Below are 23,004 nucleotides of genomic sequence, written 5' to 3' on the forward strand. Positions count from 1 at the left end.
ATAGTCTCTAAATTTTTTGACAACGTTGGTTTATTAAATAATAATAATTACAGAACTAATTTGTTATATTAACAACAAATTTTAAAATCATGAAATATAAACATTTATTAATTTTCTAAGCATGCAGTGTAATAGAAGAAAAATATAAATAAAAAATTAGAAATCAAAATTATATATGTTTATTACTTTTTATTACTTTGTATTAGTATTTAAAAATAATATTTGCTTTTACTGGCATTTACTTCAAAAAATAAATGAAATATTTCTCCGCAAAAATCTACATGTAAGAGAATTAGCATAAACAAAATACAAATATCGTTAACTTTTTTTTTTAAATTGGCACGTGTAAAACTTTAATCAATCAATTTAATTTTCTCATCCCAAAATTTGAGTTCGATAACCATTTACTTAACCACATTACCACATTACTTACATATGATTATTAAGTTCAACTAATTCATATTACTAAAACATCTAAAATACAAATACATATGTATTTTTAAAATTAATTGTAAGTTCACCTCATCTCTCTTAAAAATTGTTACTTCTCAAAATTTCCCATTAAAAAAATAGACCATATACCGTATAAAATTAAATAATTGAAAGATCGGAAAATCACACAAATTTTCGGAAAAATGTTGACCACCTGCACACGTACACAATCGTCAATTTAAAAAAAAACACTACTTCTAGTATTTTAAATATTTTAATAAACGCAAAAATAGCACAGTATTTAGAAGGTAAGTTATAAAAATTTGGAAGAACTAATAATGCACTGACGCAGACAAAAATCAAACGAATACTAAATTTCATTTATCTAAAGCATTCGATAGTAGTGGCTTAACGATAACCATTTGGTCGCACGGCGAGGTTGTCACATGCTTTAGTATACAAATGAATGAATGATTTTATTCGAATGAAACCATTCGATAGATGAAATCATTAATTCAGTAACCATTCGATAGTCTAATTCATTCGATAGTTCCCATCGCTACTTAAGAAGTTGCTACTAGTTATTGCCAGATGGCGTTAAATCAGAATTTTTTTGTAGTTTCCATAGTTTCCAACGGCCAATGTCATATTATTGTCAAATTCTCAAAAAATATTGTCGTTGTCATAGCGCCAATCATAATATTATCAAATAAATGATTATCAAAATGTTTTTCAAACTATAATTTGTTATATGCCTAGATGTGTTTTAATTAGACAATTCCTTTTGTTTGTGGCCCTAAAAATATAATGTAAGTCTTTTATTTTTGCCATCATTTAAGTACCTATTTATATTTACTCCATTTTCAAAACTTTGGGTGTATTACGTTGGTCTTGTTTTATTATAATAAACGATGTTTACGTGAAATATTTGACTTATAAATAAAAACTTTAAATAATAAATAATATTTCACATGTTTGGCTTTAATTTAATTTAATAATTGTATAAATTATACTGTTAAATCTTATTTTTTACACATCACAACGATACTTGTCATTAGTATTGTTGAATTTGTGTAAAAAATAAGATTTAATAATCAAATTTAATAATTTTAGAGTAAAATTCAATAAATACGCTCATTTAAAAAGCCCGCGCTTCAATCCATTAAAAATAAGCCCTACTCAATAGATGGCGCCACTTCTGTAGGACCATTTTTCAGTATGGCAGAGTCCATTCTTTTTCTAGCTAGGTATATTCTTTGGTTGTAGTATCATGTCGCAAAAATTAATATTTTTGTAGCGTTTGAAAAAAAAAAGAATTTGTTAATTGTTACCCCTAGAAATATTATATGTATTTTAATAATTTGTTAACCCTAGAAAAAAAAACAAGACGCCTTACACATGACGTAATCGACTGTTGGCGTGCAAAAAATGGTTTTATGAATGATTTGTCTTAAAAGCTTTATAATTCTATGGTACTGATGTAAATATAAAACTGTTCAATATATTTTAAGCTGAAGATATAGCATTTACAAAGTATAAAACCAATCTTACCTTTCAACCATAAACTTTGTTAGCCATTCTTTTCTAGCTTCAATATGCTTTTTACTAAAAGCTAACACAATATGATCGTCATCCTCTTGACCACTATAGCGAAAACAAATTCGATGCCTAGCCATGTTGCTAAAATACTCTTTAGCTTCTTTTGAAGTAGAAGTTCCCAAACCTTGAATTAAAAAAAAAAGGTTAAAAACATTCCAAAATTAATATTCTACTGTACCTTTGTAATACTTTATTTGGTAAGTGTTATGATTAGGGGTATCGCGTTTCCATTCTTCAAATTCTGGTAAAGAATAAAATGATAATTCACTATTTTTCTTTTTAGCTTTAACAATAGGTGTAATAAATTCTTCGAGAAAATTAAGTCTCAATAATTCAGGCCAATTGTGATGAATAAAGTTGATTACTAGACCTTTAATATGAGAACCATCCTGATCTTGATCAGTCATAATCATTACCTTGCCATATCTTAATGTCTTCATATCAGCGATTGTATTATATTTCTTATGATATTTCAAACCAATAATTTTTACCAAATTATTTATTTCAGCATTTTCTGTAATTTGTTTGTGTGTAGCTTCACGCACGTTAAGTAATTTACCTCTTAGAGGAAAAACACCATAATAGTCACGGCCAATTACACCAAGTCCTGATACAGCTAGAGATTTAGCTGAGTCTCCCTCAGTTAAGATTAGAGTGCACTCTAGAGCCCTAACTGATCCTGCTTCGTTAGCATCTTCAAGTTTAGGAACTCCTTTTAATTTGAGTTGTTTCCTACCAGCACTATTTTTAGCCAGCTCTTTTTTTTGTTGATTTTTAGCCCAAGATAGAATGTACTCTACAAGGCCACTTTTTGCTACACTCTGCATAAATTTTTCAGACAAATTACATTTTGAGCCAAAATTTTTCACATTTAAGTCCATATATTCTTTGGTTTGAGAATCAAAACCAGGGTTTACAATTAAACAATTTATAAAGATCCACATGTATTGTTTAACTTGAGAAGGTTTAATAGCAGTCCCTCCTTTATTCTTCTTTTTTATAATTTCTATTACTTGTTTTACAATCATATCAACAACATAATCAACATGACGTCCTCCTTTTGTAGTGGCAAGACTATTGACAAATGACACTTGTTGAAAACCACTCGTTGAAATTGTGACTGCCACTTCCCAACGTTCATTTGGTTGCTCATAAACAACTTTTAAACTATTTCCTTCATCATCCTCTTGCCCTCTTATATATAAATCAACATAATCTTTAAATGTTTTTACAGGTAATCTTTCCCCATTCAAAAACACTTTGATTCCTCTGGTAGAAGCAGCAACATCAAAGGCTCTCCTTGACATTATTCCAACTATATCAGCATCTAATTTTTCCATTTTGAATTTAGCTAAGTCTGGCCAGAAAGTTATTCTGGTAAAATCTTCACCATGAAACTGCTTTAGTTTAGGTTCAGAAACTTTTGTCATATTAGTACCCCAAGTCTGCTTAAACTGGTATTTATATTGCTTAGAAGCAGTTTCAACAATAAATTTCTCACTGAAAATATTGCATAATTTGGCACCATAACCATTTCTACCACCTGTAACTTTTTCTTCTTCGTCATTATAATTTGATGAAGTTAAAAGATGACCAAAAATCATGGTGGGTACATACATCTTTTCTTCTTTATGCATTACCACAGGTATACCTAAAATATAATCCTAATTAATATTACAAAAAAATACACTCTTCATATCTATTAAATTATTAAAAAAAACTTCTGAGGGAACTCTTTTGCAAGATATTTATATAAAATATGTAGTCAGTAATAAATATAACTGGACCACGGTTGGCAAGATTTAAATCAAGTGATTTTTTTATTTTAATCGTGTCATTTAAATTCAAAAAAGCATATTTTTAAAAAATTTGTGGTATAAAAAGCATGTCCTAGAAAACTATAAAACATATTTCTACAGGGTCTTTCAACAAACATGTGCCATCTCTCGTGGGGAGATTCCTCACGTAAAAATAAGATTTATTTTTCATATCAACATAGGTCCGATTCTGCTTTGTTCCGTAGCTACAGGGTGTTAAGTCTTAATATTTTTTCGATTTATTATAATTTTCTACCACGTACTTTTAGTGATTTGAATAAAATTTTGAGGGTAAAAATTACTATAAGTGCTACATTATTTTAATGCTAAAAAAGTGTTGATAAATTCATCAGAGACGTGCATATGGGTTATCACTGGAATATTTTTCAAAAAAAAATATGTGCGCCACTGACTTTTTTCTTTTAATATCAAAATTGAGTAGGATGTTTAATGCCAATTAAAAGTTATCTCTTGATATTTTGTCGAATTCGGCCTCCTTGATGAGATAAACGCAATTTTTCTAATTTGCCTTGATCCAAGTCTAATAAGCGCACCAATGTGTGTACGTACCACATTGGTGCGCTGCGCTTGGAGACAGCTTTTAATCGGCATTAAACAGCTTACACTATTTCGCTAACAAGAGAAAAAAGTCAGTGGCGTACATGCTTTTTTTAGAAAAATATTCCAGAAGATAACCCATATGCACGTCCCTGGTGAATATGGCGATACCGAGGCCTACGTGAATTTTATGGCCGCAATATTGGAAAATGTGACGTCACAAGATGAGGGTCATATCAATGTCATATTCGATTCGGATCCCGCCAGATAAGTATTATTTTAGTAACAAATAAAGTACAACTGGAGCTTTCTATAAAAATAATTTATTGAAAAAATAAATTAGAAATACACAAAAATTGTATGCATATGGTTAAAGGTTAGAAAAACATTTTTATAACATTAGTACTATAAATTTATACCTAATCTAATCACGGTTTTTTTTATTATTTTGAAAATGTGAGTAATTTTCTGTTTTTTCTAGAAGAAACTTCTGTCATGTTTGATACAGACGCTTGATCAGAACGATTTTTAGTATAGTTGTTCAGAAAAATATTACTCAAGACATGAGCAATTTTTATAATAATGCTTTTAAAAGACTTGTTACATGCATTACAGATCTCTGGATAATTTTCCATGAAATCTTCCGCCTTGACTAAAGCCAACTTTTTAAGAATTTTTTGCTGGCAAAATGTTAAAGTTAAAAATTCATGCTCATAGTCTGATGATATGAGCATACAAAATATTTTAAATATGTCAATAACAAATTGAAATACTATTTCTGATGGTGTTTTCAATGCACCTCGGGTAATATTGAGTAAGTATTCACTAACATTTGATACTTTGTCTTCAAAATGGACAGTAAATTCTTCGTTTGAAGTTATAACAGTTTTGCATATTTCACACCCACTAGTGTATTTTATTACTGAATGAGAGCAATATCCTGCTATAAATAATAATGAAGCATATTGTTCACTATTTATTTCTACATTTTCTGAAGAAGCAATTACATCAAAATAATAAATAATAGGAAGGGTACATGATTGGATATTTGGCAGAATTTTTATTTAAACAGGCACAGGAACAATCATGTACCTTTCCTATTTTGGAATAATTTTTTAATGCTCTCCCCAGGAATTACTTCTCTATTGAACCCTCGATTAAACCTATATAAGCAATTTGTAAAAAAAAAATTAAAAAATCTCTCATACTTATGAGAGAAAGTGGTTCGTATTGTATGAAAAACAGGTATGAAACAACAAACAACTACATACCACAATTTGTAGAGGTTAAGTTTGAAACCTCATCTGATGTAAAAACCACAGATATTCTAAAAAAGTCACAGTTTTTCCCAAGTAGCAAAAAGAAATTCTAAACGGATTGAATTATTTTATAACAGTCGAATAGCGTTGTCTTAAGGACTGCTTGATTTTATTAAGCGTTTGGTTTCGACCATTCTGCTTTTTAGTAAAAGTTGTCATATTAAACTATTTTCTAGTGGTTTTTACAACGTATCCTATACCGCATTAAACGATAATTTCTTTTAGTGTGATATAACACTTAATAAGGCAATGCTATATGATAACAAACATATTATTTTATTAGACTCTTATACCCACCATGAAAGAGTTCTATAATATTCATATAACTAGTAGTCACAAGATCATATAATAGTTACTTAAACTTGTCTTATTAAAGTTGTATTACGTTGTATGATTTTTTTGAATGAATGTTTTTTTGCGTTAAACTACGGTGCTGTATACAACACCAGTTATATAGCCTTATATGATAAAATGTGATTAACAAAATAAATTCGCTGTAATATCTGTATTATAGAACTGGTAATGTATAATATAACCTCATTTTAAATTAAATGGTCTACCTAGTTATTTATTTTGTTATTGTTGTTATTGTTGTAGTAATATCTACGTACGAGTTTAATCAATCACAGCTATTATGAATTCTGGACAAAGTTGGAAAAAAGTTAACAAACGCAGTGGTAGTTATAAAGAGCATGTAAGAAAAAACTCCTCGAAATTACGGCAAATAATCCTGAGAATTCCCTGGGTTCCCAAGAGCCAAAATATCTCGGGTTGTCTGGCTTCTTCAAAACATTGTTGCCAAGTTGATGTAAAAGTTTTATTGTAGTAATGTTTGTATTGTTTTATTGTTGTTTTTCCAAGTCCTTAGGTTGCCACTCACTCGTCGGGCATGCATGAATCCATGAAAATCTGATCATGTTTGTTAGTTTAAATACTAATCAAATGAGATTTGGCAATATCTATTTGTCACAAATCTGAATATGTCCAAAATAGTTCTATAGTGCCTGGAAATTCTGCGTAATGATAGATATTTATCCTATACCGTTTTATTTTACAACAAAGACTTATTTAAGGGATTCATTTATAATAAAATGGTTGCATTATAATTCGCCATGTTTAAGGCAGAATTTTTGTTTGGCCTATGGCCGCCATTATATGAAGCAAAATTAAAAACATCAAAATAAATTTTAAAATGTTATTTTTGAGAACTATTTTGTGATAAGATTCCCACATACAGTAATAAAGTGTTTAATTAAATTAAAAACAAGAATTTTTGAAAATTTTATTTTATTTTATTGTTTAAATTTATACGTAAACCTTAATCGAAATTAAAGCGCTTTAATTTTTTGCCAAATACATACCTATAATCTACCAGTAAAATTTTCGGCGCAACAAAAATTGTCCCTACTTTTCAAACCCTATTAATGATTTTTTATATTACATATTTGTTGTACCTTCTGGCTCTACCCGCTATTTTCATTGTCGAGTAAAGTCTCCTTTTTAACAATCCACATCCTCTAGATTCATTTTACGACACGCTTGAAATATAATTTGTTCCTAATATTCTTCGGTAAAAAATAAAATTCTCTTTTACCTCGCTAAATGATCAAATGTTTTTATTGTTCTGTTTCTTAGATGTGACCACGTAATACACAATAAAACTAGTTTTATAATAGTTATATGACGCTGTGTAAAATAGTTGCCTAAGAGTTGTATACCTTTTTTATAGAACTTCTATACTACTAAACGGTTGTATAAAAATGGGCCTTTTTTGGTTGTAAAGCTATCATATTACGGTCTTATAGCACCTTATATGAATTGAGATATCCTATAAAAATGATCATATAGCTGTTTATACAGCCTTTATAAAATAAAATTTGCTACTTGGGTTGCTAGCTACACTCAAGGCACAGCACTATTTTCACACCACAAATAATTTGAACGCTGATTTCAACTAGAAAATATGTCGCATTTATAGTAACTTTTACCCTCAACATTTCATTCGAAAAGCTAAAAGTACTTGGAAGAAAATTATAACAAATCGAAAAAATATTAAGACTTTAACACCCTGTAGCTACGAAACAAAGCAGAATCGGGTCTATGTTGGACATAGAACTACTACGTATTTTTGGAATCAAAATAAGTTCATTGAACACAATTTACCTCTATACAAAAGTGCTTCGTTTGTCCGGTAGAGGGCATTACTTTAAAAAAATCAAAGAAAAAAATAAACACATTTTTTCAGATATTTTAAGAACCGTTATTCAGATTTAACTGAAATTTTGGGTGTCTATGTTATGTTGCTAAGTGCTTTAACATTTGACTTTCATAAAAATCAAGAAAAAGTACGAGAAGGATGAAAACTACTTTTAAATGGTCCCTCTAGTATTCACTACATTTTTAGTCTCTTGTAAAAAAAAGCCACATCGCATAGTTTTTGAGAAAAAAAAATTGGAGAATTTATTTTTCCAAAGCAGACCTAGACAATATACAGGGAGTTGCAATATTCCGTGGACCTAGAAGAACTACGTATATTTTGAGTCAAAATAAGTTTTTTTTATTATGATTTATTAGCAATTAGAATAATTGCAAGGAAATTCTATGGGCTAATTTGATGACTTGAGAGCAATGACGCTCCAGTTAACGTGATGAGGTCTTCTCCAGTGAAAAATCCTCCTTAATATTCTTTCAAATCAGATGGCCATTGTATTTTAAGTCTTCTTGTAGATACTGGTTCAAGTAGAGGCTTAAGTAAGGTATTGGAGTGATCATGTAGTCTAATGAAATGTTTTTTACCCCGAGTTTGGATGACTTCTTTGACGTACGGAATTTTTAAGTCTTCATGTAGAGTATGATTGGAGACATACCATTACGTTATCATCCGTAGAATTTTAGATTGGCTCCTTTGTATTATGGCTATATTTGATTTACTAGCGCATCCCCAGAGTTCTGCTCCATATGTCCAAATAAGTATTATTATGGTTTTGTATAAAATAAGTTTATTCTCTAGCGATAGATCTTCTTCCCATTAACCAATATAAGTCTTTTATTTTTAAATATATTTGCTTATGTGTTCTTTCCAGGTAAACTTAATATCCAAGTGCATGCCTAAGTACTTGGCAGAGGAAGACTGCGGAATTAGTGTGTTGTTTAAATATACTGGAGGGCACTGGTCTCTATTTAAAGTAAAAGTTACTTGGGCCGATTTTGAGGAATTAATTTTTATTTTCCAATCACGTAACCATGCCTCTATTACATTTAGATGTCTTTGTAATATCAAGGAAGCTGTTTCCGGCTTTTCGTTGACAGCCATAATTACTGTGTCATCTGCAAAAGTAACCGTTGTTGTTTCATTGTTTGTGGGAAAGTCTGCTGTAAAAAGGACATAGCGGTCCTAGGACACTACCTTGTGGAACACCTGCATTTATGCTATAATTTTCAGATATATCCTCACCTATTCTGACTCTAAACACTCTACCTTTTAGCAGGGGCGTGCGGTCCATGGAAGCGGGGGAAGCGGCGCCAGCGCTTCCTTATATGTTGAGACCAAGCTTTTTAATTAATAATTCATAGCAAGTAATATGAATCTAGGTAGTGGTTCATATGTGATCTGTTAAAAATATTTTCGACTTTTTTTATTAACTTTATCGAATTGCTTCCCCTTGTATAAATTTCACCGCACGCCACTGCCATTTAGGTAGGATTTCAATATCGGAAAGTAGGACATGGGAAGATAATTTTTAATTTTGTAAAGTAGTCCTGTATGCCATACTTTGTCGAAAGCCTGACTAACATGAAGAATTCAAAATAAGTTAATTGCACATAATTTACCTTTATACAAAAGTGCTTTGTTTGTCCGTTAGAGGGCGTCAATAAAAAATAAACCCGAACGTTAATTAATTAAAAATTTATTAATTTTTCTAAGCTTTTTATGAAGCTTACTGTCAAATATAATTTGTGGTACTAACATAAAATTCCATATTTTCGCCAACTGGATTATTAGAGGATAATAGATTTTATGCGCCTTCATAGCTTGATGCGACAAAAAACATTTTTTGGAAATTAACTTCGGAAACATAATTTTTTTCTCAAAAAGTATGCGCGGTGGCGTTTTTTTTTGCAAGAGACAAAAAATGTAGTAAATACTAGAGGAACCATTAAAAAAAAATAAGTTGCCGGTTGAGTAGGAAAATATATATATACTAACATTTATGTAGGTAGTTTTCACCCTTCCCGTACGGTTTCTTGATTTTTGTAAAAGTCAAATGTTAAAAAACTTAGCAAAACATAGACACCCAAAATTCAAATCGGTATAACGGTTCTTCCAAAAATACTAGTAGTTCTATATCCACGGAATGTTGGGACACCCTGTATATACCTGTATATTTATCAAATAAAATGTTGCACTTGCAATTGTAACGTTTAACTACTTTTAATAAATCGAAAAATAATTCTAAATGCTATAAAACTATAAACAAAAAATGATTTGTATAACACATATACCTACTTCATATCTATTAAAATGTTGGACCGATTTTTGAAGTAATTTCGTGTGAATCCATTAGACCTCTAAACGGCAGAGATTTATTTTGAAATTGATGTACAAGTGACAAAAATCCGCTGTTCGAATATATTTCATTCGCCAACTCTAGGCAGAACTAGGTTCTTCTGGTGTTAGACTATATTATTATCTTCATTCCCGAGAATCTACAGGGTCGCTGACATGTATGGGAACGGTCGATTATTAGGTAAAATATAAGAGGTACCGCAAAAAGGTAAATATTAAAGGTATAGGGTTTTTAAATATCTTATTAGCGGGTAATAAATGTAAGTATACAGGATGGGTCATAAAGTCGTGGCACATCAAAGTTTCATTTTTTTTAAATGGAATCCCCAGTGGCGACTCGTCAGGGTAGGCCTCTGAGGCCACGCCTCACCTTTAAAATGAAGGAACAATTTATTTTTTCGTATCTAGTTTTTTATTTAATCCCAGTATAACTTATTACAATTCTACAACACATTCAACATAATAAAACTAAAAAATATATATTTTATAAATACATCCAGGTCCAGGCACAACATAAGCCGCGTAAACGCAGCCAATATTAGCACCGACGATTTCAGATCATGTGACGCAGGAGACGCGACGGCCGACGACGGGGTACGCATTCTCGATCGCAGGGTTGAGGCGTGGTTGAGGTGCGATATTTGGCGCTTGGGTGTGTTTGCATTGGTAGTTTAAATCATCTGACTATTGAAAAATGCGACAAAGTGTCGATCTCGTATGTAGGACTAAGGAAGTTAAAGTGCCGGTAGCTGGCCGGTTGTAGTGAAAACAGCGTGTGTGAATTAATTAGCGTATATTTTTGTTTTTATTTAGACATATAGGGCGAGAATTATTTAGATTGTTTGTGTTTATAAATTTAAATTATTTGATGGCTATTAAATACAGTATTTAACTCGATTACACACAGGTAAGGTGGAATTTTAGCAGTTTTTAAAATTCAACGCAACAAATATTGCTGAAATTTGAAGGTTAGGCTTTTCTTCGCCAGTAAGATTTATTTTAAAATACCGAAGGGGAGTTAAATTTTAGTGTTTTCTATAAAATGAATCCTATTTATAACGTTACTACCATGACACAATAAAACTGTTTTATTGTATCATGTATCATGCTGGCATAGCCAACCTAACGAAATGGCACCGCGCCCGCGTCTCGATACGATACTCCGTGCGGAAAGCTTGCAGCGTTATATTAAGTGTCAGTGTCAAAAAATTCAATGACGTTGTTTCAACACCATGGCATTGCGAACCCAACGAAATTACACCGCGCCCGCGTCTCGATACGATACTCCGTGCGGAAAGCTTGCAGCGCTATATTAAAAGTGTCAGAGTCAAAAAATTCATTGACGCTGTCTAGTCATGGCCGGAACAGCGATTTTTTAATAACAGGTACAAGTTGTTCCAGTTGCAAAAGATACCTGTTCCAAGAAACCTGTTCCAGTTCCAAACTGTACCAAAACGAAAATTAATACCGTACTTGCGTCATTCTGATTCGGTTGCTATTTTTCTTTTTAAATTTATATAAAAGAATATTTTTTGCTTAAATAATGAGAACTACTGGGGATTTTTCTGTTTTCTCTAAATTTAATCTACTGTCCATGTTGCTATATTACCAAGATATAATGTTTTTTAACTAAAAATTAAAAAATAGACTATGAAATTTTCGAAAAATATAAACTTTTCAAAAACATGTTTTCCCGAAAAAAACTCATGAGAATCGAAATATACAGGGTGGTCCGAATTGTATTCCGGAAACTTCGGCAGCATACTCTGCAGATAAAAAGAAGTAAAAAAGTTCGTATAAATGTATGTCCTAAAATACTTAGTTTCGGAGATACAGGGTGTAGAAGTTTCATTTTTATTCCGATTTTTTCCAACTAATTTCGGAAGTAACGTCAATATTTGGATGAAAATTGGTGTTTGGGAGTTTTTTGCCATCAGAAATTTGATTTTGATGTCAATATGCCACCTACATATTTTTTAACTGGTTTGAAGAGTAATAACTTTTCGTCCGTACCTGTATAAAACTACTGAATAAAAAAATATACATTTACGACGTTTTTTACGTGAAAAAAGTCTCTTGGTAAAAATCGTTATGGGTAATGGTTTTCGAGATATTTGGAATCGAAATTATCAATACCTGTCATCATTGACATAAATTAAACATGTTGACTAAATAGTTATTACACTGAAATCATAAATTTGAAATGTTTTTGTGCCAAAAGTTCAACAGAAACTGTTTTATCATCATTTTTTGCAAAAAAAATTATGATTAATTTAAAAGAATAAAAATTTCCAAAATTTACTATTTCAGTGAAATAACTATCTACTCAACGTGTTTATTATTCGTCAATAATGACATGTATTGTCTATTTCCATTCTAAATATCTTAAGAACGGTTGCTCGTAGCGATTTTTACAAAGAGATATTTTCTACGTAAAAAGTCACAGAGATGTAAATTTTTTCACTCGGTAGTTTTATACAGGTACGGACAAAAAGTTATTACGCTTCAAAACAGTTAAAACACATGTAGGTGGCGCCCTCTACTAGTAGGAGTCATATTGACACCAAAATCAAGTTTCTCATGTCAAAAAACTCCTAGGCACCAATTTTCATCCAAATATTGACGTCACTTTAGAAATTATTTAGAAAAAACCGAAATAAAAATGAAACTTCTACACCCTGTATCTCCGAAAGTAAACATTTTAGGACATATATTTATACGAACTTTTTTAATTATTTTTATCTGCAGAATATGCTGCCGAAGTTTCCGGAATACAGGTCGGACCACCCTGTATACAACCCCTAAAAATATGTGCACTTATTTAAAACTCACCCTGTATAAGCACTAATGAATAAATATAGATTTATAATTTTATGATATACTTAAAAAGTAAATTCTTGGAAGAGTTTATTTTTTTTAATATCTACTATATTTATAATACAAAACAATAACCGACTGTTCTTACACTGTATTTTTAAAAAAAACTATAATGCGATAATTATATTGCAGTTGGCAACATCGCCAGCATTTTTTTATAATAAAAAATGTTCCTTACCTATTCTGTTTCTGTTTACATTAAAAAAAATAAAATATTTAAAAAAAATTATTATAAATTTAAAATGTATAATAAGAATTTAGTTGAGTTTTAATTAAATATTTTAAATAACGGCAACAGCCACACTTGTTTTTTACGCCCCTGTATCCCGACAAGAACAGATAATACCTGAACGCGTCCGCTAGACTTGGCTAGACTAGCGAAACCGATATACGACCTCGATTATCAACTCAAACCAGTTCTTTTTTACTTAACTGTTTCAAACAGTTCCCTAACTGTTCAAACCCTAAAGCTGTTCCAAGTCGCAAACTGTTCCAAGTCTGAAACAGTTCCATGTCCCTAACTGTTCCAAGCGCTAAACTGTTCCAAGCCTAAACCGTTCCAGGTCGCAAACTGTTCCAAGTCTCAAACTGTTCCAAGTCCCACTGTTCAGGTTGGGACCTGAAACAGTTGGGTCTTGGGAACTGTTTGAATCTTGGAACAGTTTGGGTCTTAAGGAACAGTTAAAGTAAAGAGAACTAGTTTCAGTTGAGAAACAGTGAGTATATCGCTTTAACGACTGCGGTCGCTTGGCGTTATATTATCGAGATTGAGTGCGAGTGCACTAATATATTGCATAGACGTAAAAAAACAAACGGGGGTGACGGTTTTCACAGCGTTGCCGATATTTGATATATTTAATTAAAATTCAACTAAATTTTTTACTATAAATTTTAAATAGGAAATCAATATTTAAAAATACAGAAAGAAAAGAATATCTAACATTTACTATTTTTATATATGTAAAATAGTAAAAATACATATAAAATAAAACAACTTACATTCCTAGATAATAAAAAACAAGCGGTTCCTTTGTCGGTATGTATACATTTCTTACGCAGAGAGTTTTTTAATGTAAACAGAATAGGCGAAGATAATTTCTTACCATCAAAAAAACGTACTGGCGATGTTGCCAAATGCAATATAATATATAATTATCTAATTTTGAAAAATACACTATTAAGAATCTAGAATCACAAATATAGTAGATAACATAATTTAAACAATTCCAAGAATTTATTTCTTTAAGTATTTAAGTTGCAATGTTTTGAAACAGCTGGAACAGTTGGAACTGGAACTGGTATAGGATAGCACATAAACCTGTTCCAAGCCAGTTCCAAAACAAACCTGTTTCGAAAATAACAGATCCTGTTCCAAAGCGTCATCACTAACGCTATCTCAACACCCATGACACTGAAGGTGTCAGCAACAAAGATGCCATACAACACAGTTTTACACATGGCTACGCCACATAGGTACAGACATTTTTTTATACCGGGTAACTTCCAATTTAGGTAGCTTTTATTGAAATTTTAAAAATTGTTCTTTATTTCCAGAAAATGTTAAATATGTCAAAAACCTTACATTTTTGTCATATATTTCTTTCATAAAACTCTTTAAAAAACTTTTGTTACTAACCTAATAAAACTTTTTTTTCGCCTTTCGCCTAGAAACGGAAAAAATCAATTAATATATAGGGTGTTCCATTAGAAAAAACACAACTTTGATATCTAACTTTTTTTGGGGCACCCTCTATATTTTTAAAAAGTGTTCTGAATTAACCTACATATGATCACAAAATTTCATATTTCAATACAAACTGTCTTTCTCCTTGGAGCCTCCACATCTTATGAGAGGCGCCATCCTGTAGTTGAACAAGTTTTATACCGCATGAAATTCTACTTGAAAAAGTGAAGGAGGTGGATGTGGAAGCTTCTCTCCAAAGTGTAAAAAACAAAATAGACTCTTTTCGTATCAATTTCCGGAAGGAATTAAACAAGATGAGAGATTCTGGTATCTTCTAAATAACCGATCTTTAGCCCACTTTTTTCTATTTTTCTTCTTTTTTACTTTTAGTGTCGCTATCGGTGCCGCCACTGTAAATAAATCGACGCGTTTCATTTTGTTACCATTTTACACTGCCGTAATGTGTGTGCAAATACAGTTTTAATTGTCTAGTCCAGCAGTGTTAATCGACGATTAACACTGCTAAAAAACAACGAAGTCTGTGGCCGCCTTAATAGCACGTTTTATAAAATATACCGGATGTTTATTTAAAAGCTTCCCATCACTGCGGATTTATTTATTTAAACTAAAAACGCCGATGCGAGTCAAAAGATTTGTTAAGAGACAACTTTTTAACCAAAAAATTTCTTCGCCCCCCTTATTTTCTGTTGTTTATTTGCTGTTTCTTATAATTAGATAGAGATAATTATTATTAGATCATTACTATATAATAACATAATAAAAAATAACAATACAATAATTGTATTGTTATTTTTTTAATTTGGAGAAGTTTTATATTTTTTTCATTTAAAAACTTTGAAACAATATATTTTTGATTATATAGTAATGATTTATAGGAGACAGAAAGAGAGGATAGCACCTAGTTTTGATATAATTAATTTTCAAAAATTATACTTACCTATTTAGCTAGTAAAAAATATTGGCTAAAAATCAAAATCTGTTCAAGTTATCAATTATTGTTTTTAAATTTTTTAATGTGTTTATTTTTTTTGCATAAAGAATCAGTTTTTAATTTAATCCATATTTAGCTACCAAAAAATCTGTTAATATTTAAGAAAAAACTGTATAAAATGATAAAAATCCTAAAAAACACAATTACATAAAACAATCTGATTTTTCCAATCCGAAAAATAGCTGCTTTTTTAAAAGGTATTTTCATTTTCCCCCTTAGTGTCTCTGTCTATTTTTTTTTATAAGAATAAAATATATTACTTTTTAAGACTTTTTGAACCAACTTTACGAACCATCATTATTTAACCTACTTTAATACATTCTTTTTTTTTCAATAACTTTTAACAAATTATTATTATTATTTTGATTATTTGATTATTGATTTGAATAGCTCATAAATGAAGGTTAATCCGATACCTTCAATAGTAAAATGGAAAAGTCTAATAGTGTTAAAAAGTAACAAATTTTATTTTTAGTAATCTAAAAAAATTATATTTCGTCATTTTATTTTGGAAAATGACATAGAATTAAAACTTTAAGAATAAAAAGAGAATAAATAAACATTTTAAATAAGTTATTACTGGATAGTCTGTCATTTAGGATTTTTAAGGGAATGGCCTTGTATGGCTAAGGGTGAAAGCAGGGCAAAGTAATTTTTGGGTTCATTTTTCAGTTTTTTCAGTTTTAACGTGTATCTGTGTTTTTTTGTTTGAATTAGTGGTTTTAGATAACACGTTGTAGTTTTCACTCTTTCACCCCGTCGAAAAATAAAATATCAGCTTAAAAATTTTTCGTTGTCGATTCAGTGTGGTAAAAAGTACGACATGGTCCAACATGTAAAGACAAAAATACACTCAGAACAATTAAAAAAATATAAGGTTAATAAGCTCAAACAACAAACAATTGGTTGCAGGTTGATTAGATTATTATAGTAAACGCCACGAATGTTTGGGAGTGATTCATCGGTCGCTACCATGTGAACTAATCTGTTCCAGGTCGCATAAAACTTAATTTCAGTGCCATTGTGTTTCAAGTCATATAATAATCAATATATAATCTGTTGTAATTCGTTGTTTTAACTGTCAAAGTCTTGTCAAAACATATATTTGGTTATAAATATAAAATGAAATGCCCCATTAGTCGCATTGCAAGCACACCAATGGACTGACGCACAAAAACGAATCAATCAAAGAAACGCGATATAGTATCATCTTTGTCAATCACGCTAACATTTTAGAATAAGTAGGAGGAGGGCAGGCAGATGATTAGACCGGGGCTTTAAAAACCTACGTCTGCGGTAAAAATTTACGTTTTTAATGTAAAAATGATAGCGCGCGTGTCGATTCCAACTTCATCAAGCGATGAATCACTCCCAAACATTCGTGGCTTTTACTATAGTAACAAAGTTTTTGTATGATTTGATAGTTTGATAAGTACATAAATTATTTTTTGTTTTATTTTAACTCCAACTTATGTTTGCTTTTTTGCCGAAAATAATGCTTTTTTTGAAAAAATATGTAACGTTTTTAAGCACTTTTTTTTGAAAATTTTGTGCTTATAAATCCGGTCTCTATTTATGAGTACCTACCTCTCCCATTATTCCAAATAGATATTTTATTTTGTTCAGAATCAATATCAATTTTAATACAATTCATGTTCTTATCCTTTTGTTTATTATCGGCAGCATTTACCAAAATTTCATCAAAAATCTTGACCAAACCTGGGACATACTCAGTTTCTTTTTGGACCATCATCTTCTGTTCAGTGTCATAGATCCACATAGGTCTTTTGGTTTTCTGAACGGAACCTATATATGTATCAGGACGTAGCAATATGTGCTCCAATTGGGATTTTTTTTGATAAGTTTGCTCGATTGTTGTTTTTTTGGGTGGTTTTGGTGGTGAGGCAGCATCTCCACTACCTGCACTACCATTAGCCATATTTGAAAACATAGCCTAGAAAATGTATTTATTAGTTGAATGTGACTAAGACATAATATATAGGTATTCTATAAGCATGAACTGAGAGATACATAGTCTTTAGTTTGGTGAAATAAATTATAAAAAATAAATTATATTATTGGAGATTGTAATAATACAATAATGTAAATAACAACTTGATATTGAAAATGCTTCAATTTCTAGATTTAGAGTCACTAGCATATATAGTATCAGTTATTTATATATAATAGGTATAAAATATGTTAGGAAAAAAGATAAAATACCTGTAGGATATGTCTATAGTTCATGGTTTTTACTGGATAAGTTGCAAACATAGAGGGAAATATAAAAATTGCAAATATCATGTTAAGGTATAAAAACTGAACAAAATATCAACAGGATATTGCTAAGATCATATCACAGCATCACATAACTCGATATTAACATGAAAGAAATCCAGAAAACATACCTTTATGTCCGCCATTTTTTGTGCTATAATTTCTTATCCAATTTTACTGTACCACATTAAATCTGTTTAAAATACATTTCAGTTGTTACAGGCGCTCAATACAACTACTGCTTCATACAAAGAATGACGCTAAAATTGTATTTTTGTTGTTTGTTTTAATTTCTCACAACACTAGCTTCCCGCTTCGCCAATTCTTTAACCGGCGTCAGCGGCATCTGTCACTTCATACAAGGACAACAAGGTTGCCAAATCTGCAGGTTGATAAGTTGAATTCATGCTAGTTTTAGTCGAAAAACCTCGAGGAAAAAATCACTGGAAAGTAAAAGTCAAAAACCACTTCTACTACCAAGTAGAAGTGGTTTTTGACTTGTTTTTGAAATATATTTAAAATAAAAATACAAAATACATAATGGGCGAACTATTTAAAATACAAAATAGAAAATAATTTTTAAATTTGTATTTAAATTGCAAAACAGAAAATACGTATTTTAAATAAGCGACTTATACAAAATAAAAATGATTTCTTTCATTTTAGTGACATATTGGTACTCTGGTACATGTCTGGTACCTATCCTACCTATTTATTAAACACCTGTCTATTTTATTTTGATATGTTAATTTTTGAATTTGTTTGAAAATATTATTTGTTTAAATTATTAATGAAATTTAAAGACCTTTTCTGATTCTCCCTTACAGTTGAGGGTTGGAACCTTTGGTGTTACACAGCAAAATAAAAACACTAAATCACCACAATACATCAAAACACTTTTACTTTTACACTGGACGCGCGTTTCGCTAACCATGTTAGCATCATCATCAGCAGATGATTATAAACTCAGTTTATACCCACAATACACACAGTTTTTTACCACAATACACCAAAACACTTTTACTTTTATACTGGACGCGCGTTCAGCAGATGATTAATATAAACTCAGTTTATAATCATCTGCTGATGATGCTAACATGGTTAGCGAAACGCGCGTCCAGTGTAAAAGTAAAAGTGTTTTGGTGTATTGTGGTGATTTAGTGTTTTTATTTTGCTGATTCTCCCTGTTGTATAATTTTAAGGAAAATGCGATTCCAGATAATAGCTTCTCACTAGTCTTTTCTATTATTAACCCTTTATCAGTTTCAATAACCTATTTGATTGAAATTATTTCATGGATCAATTAATTATTATAACTGGAATTATTCTTACGTAATTTTGAAGAAATCATTTTTTAGAATTTAAATGATTTGTCTTGATGATATGCCAATTTTACCTATTTGTTCTTGAATAATTAACACAGCTAAATGATATTTTCAACCACTAAATTGAAAAGAAATCCCTTTGTCCGTTACTTTTGAATTTTATTCAAAGGTCCGTTAGATCAGATCTATCTACCGGAAAACCCGCGAAGTTGGCAACGCTGTACTCAAAATCTCGGGATCATTTAAATATTTACCGTTTCCTATGTTGCCAACTGTTTAGCGCATTATCCATAGACAAACTAACAAAAGCAAGACTTTTCAAAGGATTGAGCAGGGATTGAGGAAGTCCAATTGCCTTGAACCATCCTTGAACGAACTGTTGAATTCCTGATTTTGCGTTTTGTTTGGTTATTACTATTATTTTATTAGCGTACAAAACGAAAACAAATAATTTAATACATTTTACATTTATGAAGAACATAATAATTATATACTGTGATTATACATATTATTGTGATTACATCGCTAACGTAGACAAAACGAAGGTCCTACAAATTGACTGTAAGTTATAAGAATCTTTATCTTTTTAATCTTTTTATGATTTGAATTTTCGTGCTTTATATTTTATAATAGACTCGAAATGTTAATATTTTTGCAAATTCTTGTGAAAATGTGAAGTTTATGTTTTTGTTTTATATTTGAAAAAGTTGTATATTTTAAGATGTTTCTTGTTGTTCCTATTATTGTTTTAAATATACATAATTATTTTTTGTACGACGTTTTGAAGAATAATGCTTTTATTTCGTTTACCATAACTGTTGTTTTTTATCATCTTTTTGTTATTTTAATAAAGGAATACGTTTTCGTTTATTTAACTTTTGTTTTTATATCTGTTATGTCCAGAAATTATTGTTTATTTTACCGATGGAAATAAATTTATTTGATTTTAATAAACGCTTTTTAATTAAACATCCTTGTCTAAAAGGCTACTACAAAATACACAATCCATAAGTAAAGCCGGAGTCTCATGCATCCGAAATCCGATGACACGACGATCCGACGGTGCTCCTATTGGTCGAAATATTTTGACAACAATTTTTATCCGATAATTTTAACTAATCATCCGACGTCGTATAAAGTTAAATTTTGTTTAACTTTTGTACGATATCGTGTGTTTTTTAACCTCACTTTTTTTGAAAACATTTGTTTTTAAAAACAAGTTTAGTGGGAAGTGGGCAATTTCGGGATATTTGGCGAGGAAGTTATTTTTATAAGTGTTTCTCTAATAAAACATGACATGAATCTCTATTCAGCGCAGCAGAAAAATGTCAAAACTGTCAAATTTCGGAACGAACTTTCGGATGTATGTGACAGGCTTTTTTTATTTCACACGATAACTTCAAATTTCGGATGTCGTACCATCGGATTTCGGATGCATGAGACTCCGGCTTAAACCGTCCTCGTCTAAAAGGCCAGTTGACGCAAGCGCGGTAATAAACTCTTATCAAACTTGTTACCGTTTTGCAGTACAGCGTTGACGCGTCTTGCTTTTGTTAGTTTGTCTATGGCTTTATCCTTGCATTATCCCAATGACGATGAAGAATTCAAGGACTAATAACACCCGAGACCAAATTGTTACCATACCTCCAAACAGTGCTGTGGCACATATTTTTCTCAACTTAAAGATACATCAAAATTTTAAGGTTTCTCGTGCCGGTGAGTGTAAATAACAAAAATAAACATTTTAAAAATAACAAAATATTACTACTCTTCAGTATCTACATACCAGTGACTAAAGAATACAAGGACAAATTACACCCGAGACCAAATTGTTATCATACCACCAAACAGTGCCGTGGCACATATTTTTCTTAACTTGCTGCTTGAAGATGAGATATTTATATTATATATTTATAGTACTACCAGTACGTATAGTACATATATGAAGTAGGTACATATAATATCAGAAAAATAATTATCGATTTCAATATAAAAAAAAGCCTAAAAAAGTGCAGTGGGCTTTTTATTTACCTATGAAACGTTAACGTAACTCCTGGCTCTTTCTTATCGCTGCGGCTTTTACACTTGAAAGCTGAACAACTAATCACCATTGTAATAAAGTGTATACAAAGTTCACTACACACAAGCTATTAAAAATTGCTAAAATTGTCGTTTATGACCAGCTGATGACTCATTCATTATAACCAAAAAAATGGCGTCTAACATCACAAATTCTGCTGCAGCCCGTATATGGACGTTACATGTCCTTGTATTCTTTAGTCATTGCTACATACGAACTAGCCTACGTAGTTATTACATGTACAGGGTGTCCCATTTTGGTTGATATTATACGGTATCTCCGTTATTAGTGAAGATAGAAGGGTGCGTTTTGCACAAAACTGTCCCACTTTTTTGTCAAATGGAAGATGCAGTAAACAACATTTTCATAGCCCTCTTCGTTTCTGAGCTACAGGGTCTTTTTGAAAATCTTCTAATTTGGGACACTCTCTGTATCTCTGTTATTGTTAAAGGTATCGAGAATATGCAGAATTTATGATTTAACATTTAACCATCATTTAACCAATGCTTATTCAAGATCATGTTTTTGTCAATTTTACACGTTTTATTTTTTATCTCGAAAACTATTAGAGATTGTGGTATAGGTTAGTATAGATAGTATATATATAATTAGTATAATAGAAAGATTTTGAGATATGAAAGTAGGGTATTTGAAAAATATAATAATATACCGGGCGTTCCATTTAAAATCACAAAGTTGCTACCACTTTTAGTATGAAGTGGCAACACTGTAATGCTGAAAATAGATAATTTGTACCACGTTTGTACCTTGGACAAGGAAAGAGAGGGGACAGGTAACACGGCAGCTGAAAGTGAGGCCACTTGTCACCACTCGAAATTCTCCAATGGCGTAGCATCAGAAATTAGCTTGTACCTAGACGATACAAAATATTTATTAAAACGTAAACTAATATATCGTTCATTTTTGAGTAATGTATATACAATTTTGTATTTTATAGTCTCACCTTTATAATATTAGAATATCTAAGTCGATAATGCAACATTTATTTAACAGTCACAGTGGACTGATTATCAAGACAATTATTTATTTATTAACGTGTGTATAATGTATAATTAATTAAAAAATAATGTAAATACATATGTTTTATACGTCTATATACATATATACCGTATGATCGAAAAAAAAACGGCGTCTTAATTGTTTGGAAATTAAAAATTACATTATTCATTGAATCCGTAAGCAAGTGTGAAGGGGATTGGCTAGATTCATTATTATACCGTATGATCGAAAAAAAGGCGTCCAGTTGGCTTGTAAATTATGATCGATGACATTCCCTATATAATTCTACATATAAAATTACATAAAAACTATACAAAACGACATCGAAAAGACGGCGTCAGCGATGACTGTCAAATGAAGATCGCTGACAATTTTATATGTAAAATTATATGAGGAATGTCGTCGATCGTCATTTACAAGCCAACTGGACGTCGTTT

General features: G+C 30.8%; 1 protein-coding gene across 2 annotated transcripts in view; it reads right to left on the minus strand.

Moving 5' to 3' along the window:
- Positions 1–18,537, minus strand: part of LOC115887863 (DNA topoisomerase 2) — a 60,339-nt gene extending 41,802 nt beyond the window's left edge. The window contains exons 1-4 of one of the 2 annotated variants that reach the window (XM_030907374.1): positions 18,274–18,537; positions 17,453–17,819; positions 2,210–3,682; positions 1,984–2,155 (exon numbers count right to left, since the gene is read on the minus strand). In XM_030907374.1, the coding sequence (XP_030763234.1) occupies positions 1,984–2,155; positions 2,210–3,682; positions 17,453–17,819; positions 18,274–18,288 (2,027 nt within the window). In that variant the 5' untranslated portion in view covers positions 18,289–18,537. The remainder of the gene's footprint in view (positions 1–1,983; positions 2,156–2,209; positions 3,683–17,452; positions 17,820–18,273) is intronic. The other variant, XM_030907375.1, reaches the window with a different exon arrangement.
- Between the last annotated feature and the right edge of the window lie 4,467 nt (positions 18,538–23,004).

This window comes from Sitophilus oryzae, unplaced genomic scaffold (assembly GCF_002938485.1).
Source record: "Sitophilus oryzae breed Bouriz unplaced genomic scaffold, Soryzae_2.0 scaffold_649_pilon_pilon, whole genome shotgun sequence".
Taxonomy (NCBI): Eukaryota; Metazoa; Arthropoda; class Insecta; order Coleoptera; family Curculionidae; genus Sitophilus; species Sitophilus oryzae.